The 3,053-nt window shown below is 52.5% G+C and overlaps 1 protein-coding gene across 1 annotated transcript; it reads left to right on the top strand.

The window, feature by feature from the left end:
- Window positions 1–2,659, top strand: RGS2 (regulator of G protein signaling 2). Its single transcript, XM_062211233.1, has 5 exons — window positions 1–125; window positions 646–747; window positions 849–910; window positions 1,423–1,589; window positions 1,798–2,659. The coding sequence occupies exons 1-5, from the start codon at window positions 16–18 to the stop codon at window positions 1,990–1,992; spliced, it is 636 nt and encodes a 211-aa protein (XP_062067217.1). The 5' UTR covers window positions 1–15; the 3' UTR covers window positions 1,993–2,659.
- Window positions 2,660–3,053: the final 394 nt, after the last annotated feature.

Genomic DNA, 3,053 nt, shown 5'->3' on the forward strand with positions numbered 1-3,053 from the left:
GCGTGGGAGACGAGGATGCAAAGTGCCATGTTCCTGGCGGTGCAGCACGACTGCGGAGCTATGGACAAGAGCGCCGGCAGCGGCCCGAAGAGCGAGGAGAAGCGGGAGAAGATGAAGCGCACCCTGTGAGTGAGAGCCGCGCCCCGGGGGCCGGCTGGGGGGCGAGCGTGGGAGGGCTGCGGGGCGAGCGTGGGAGGGCACCGGGGCGCCCGGGGCGCGGCTGCGGAGCCCGCTCCAGGCCTGCGGCGCGGCCCCGGGCGCGTGCGGGGACGGAGATGGCCAGGGCAGCCGCAGCGCCGGCCCGCGCCGGCCCGCTGCGGTCTGCGGCCAGGGCACGGTGTCCCCGCGCCGCGCCAGAAACGGCCCCCTGCTCTGGGGCGCGCGCTGCTACACGCGTGAACACACGCCGACGAGTGCGGGCGGCCCCACCTTCAGTCCTGACCCCGGCGGCCGCGGCGGAGCCTCGGGTGCAGCCAGTGCGGGGTTTAAATGTTAGCTAGGATGGGGAAGACGGCCGCTTGGGGTTTTGCTTTGTCTCATTTGGGCGACTTAATTTGCTTAAAAAAAAAAAAAGAAAAAAACCCTTTCCGCTGCAGTAGCGTTAATAAAGCATGGCCACTTAGTGAATGTCTTTTTTTCTTTAAGGTTAAAGGATTGGAAAACACGATTGAGCTACTTCTTGCAAAATTCTTCCACTCCTGGGAAGCCCAAAGCTGGCAAGAAGAGCAAACAGCAAGCTTTCATCAGGTGAGTGGAGCGTCCCGGAGCTTGCGGATGCCAGCAGCTCTGCTGGGCTGGGAGCGGGGGGCTCGCTCTGTGCGCGACTCACTGCGGGACTTCTCTTGCAGACCTTCCCCGGAGGAGGCGCTGCTGTGGGCCGAAGCCTTCGACGAGCTGCTGGCCAGCAAATGTGAGTTAGCCTCGCGTTGGTTCCGTTGGGTGGCAAGGGTCCCCACCAGCAACGATCAGCTCGCCCCAGAAGAGTTAGACGTCACAGTCACACAGCCCAGATGGCCTGTGCCACTGCAGCTTTGCTTCTCAGAATATTCACTCCGGGTGGGGAAGACGAGTTAGCCTGCAACATCGCAGTGGTGGTGCCCTGGGTTGAGGTTGAGTCAGCTTTTCCATTGCAGGCGATGTTTGCAAGAGGCTTAGCTCCCAGAGGATTTGCAGCTCATGTATATGCATCTATGCATCAACAGCAAAGGGGACATCTGTTTTTGTAGCAGGGCACCAACTTACTTAAGCATTTTGCCTGCTAGCATCTTAGTCTTCCAGGAGCTGAATTCTGAGGGTTACAGATCTGAATGAAATCTGGGAAATAGCTCACTCGCAGCACTAGGAAAGCATCAGGGATTGTTTTGCTCATTCAGTTCTTCACATTCTGTATGCTTTTTTTTTTTTTTTCTTCCCTCCCTACAGATGGTCTGGCTGCATTCAGGGCTTTCTTAAAATCTGAATTCTGTGAAGAAAATATAGAATTCTGGCTGGCTTGTGAAGACTTCAAAAAAACCAAATCACCCCAGAAGCTGTCCTCAAAAGCAAGGAAGATATACACAGACTTCATAGAAAAGGAAGCGCCCAAAGAGGTGAGGCGAAATTGCTCCTTTGAGCACAACGTGGACACCCTTGGCGTCAAAAGGGAGCAAAGGCATTAAAGACATCAGGGGCTGGGAAGGCTGGGGGGTGGTGACAAGGTGTCTCCTCAAGCGACCCGGCTTTCATTCTCAGATAGCACAGCTCCATTCTCTAACAGTGAATACTGACTGATCTGGTTTTGTTTTTGCTTTATTTCAGATAAACATAGACTTTCAGACCAAAACTCTTATAGCCCAGAATATACAAGAAGCTACAACGGGCTGCTTTACAACTGCCCAGAGGAGGGTGTACAGCTTGATGGAGAATAACTCGTATCCCCGTTTCTTGGAGTCAGAATTCTACCAGGACTTGTGTAAAAAACCAGAAATCACCACGGAACCCCGTGCTACCTGAGTTGAAAAAGGGAGCCCCAGAGCAGAGGACATTTCTTTGTGTTTCCTTAGGGGGAAGGCTGTGACCTTCCAAGAGACGGACCTTGAAATCGGCCCGGGTGTTCAGGAAACACCCCTCAGAACTATTGATTCCAAGTTGGGTAGTGAGTCAGGAAGCCGCCGACTATGCAGGAGAAGCTTGTACCAGAACAGCTTCCGCCACTGTACAGACACAGGGAGGGAATGCGCGCTCTGAATGTGGCGCATCTCACCGGAAGACAGGCGTGCGAGACGAAAGAGACCGTGTAATACTATTTTGATCCAAATGCATGTAAAATCAATAGGTCTGGGATCATGTGGCCTTAGCTAGCTGGCTGTACATCTTTCCCCGAATCAGTCCATGGTACCACCTAGAGGTTTTAGTTTTAGGTTTTGAGTCCTAACATGAACATGTTTACTATGTGCAGGGGTCTTGAAGTTCTCATGACTCGGTCACCCGTACTATTCTCATGTATCGCTGACCCGGAAATTGTCTGTTTGAGTTGTTAAGTGGTGTGTGAAATAGAGTGCGTGTCCGTGTGTACAAAAAAACCACAGTGTCCGTTATGAGTGCCAAAAACTGTCTGGAAGGCAGCTAAACTCTGAAGTGGTCTTTGAATATTTTAATAAATTTATTTTGATAAATAATGTCATGGAATACTTGGAGTCCTGATTTTGGTTAACTGGAAATCTGGCAAACATAAGGGAAATCTCTTTGTGGTAAAGCAGAAGTGTCTGCTACTGTGCCGGTCCCCTGAGAACTGAGAGCCCCCAGGGCTGAGGGCAGCAGGGAGAGCACTCTCTTCTAAACCCAAGTCAGAGCACATCCTTGGAACCACCTGGGGTTCAGTTTCCTAATAGAATCTTTGAAAGGTCAAGGTCGTGTTTTGAGAACAAAAGGACGATGACATAAAGCCCTTCATGAGGATTAGGAACCAGGAGTAGGATGTGATGGGGACTAGCTCGGGGAAGTAGCCAAGGGGACTGTGGGCCTGCCTTTTCTGTCTTAGCTGTTCCAAGCTCCCCTAAGGCACTGGTGAGGGC

This window comes from Lepus europaeus, chromosome 14 (assembly GCF_033115175.1).
Source record: "Lepus europaeus isolate LE1 chromosome 14, mLepTim1.pri, whole genome shotgun sequence".
NCBI classification, from domain to species: domain Eukaryota; kingdom Metazoa; phylum Chordata; class Mammalia; order Lagomorpha; family Leporidae; genus Lepus; species Lepus europaeus.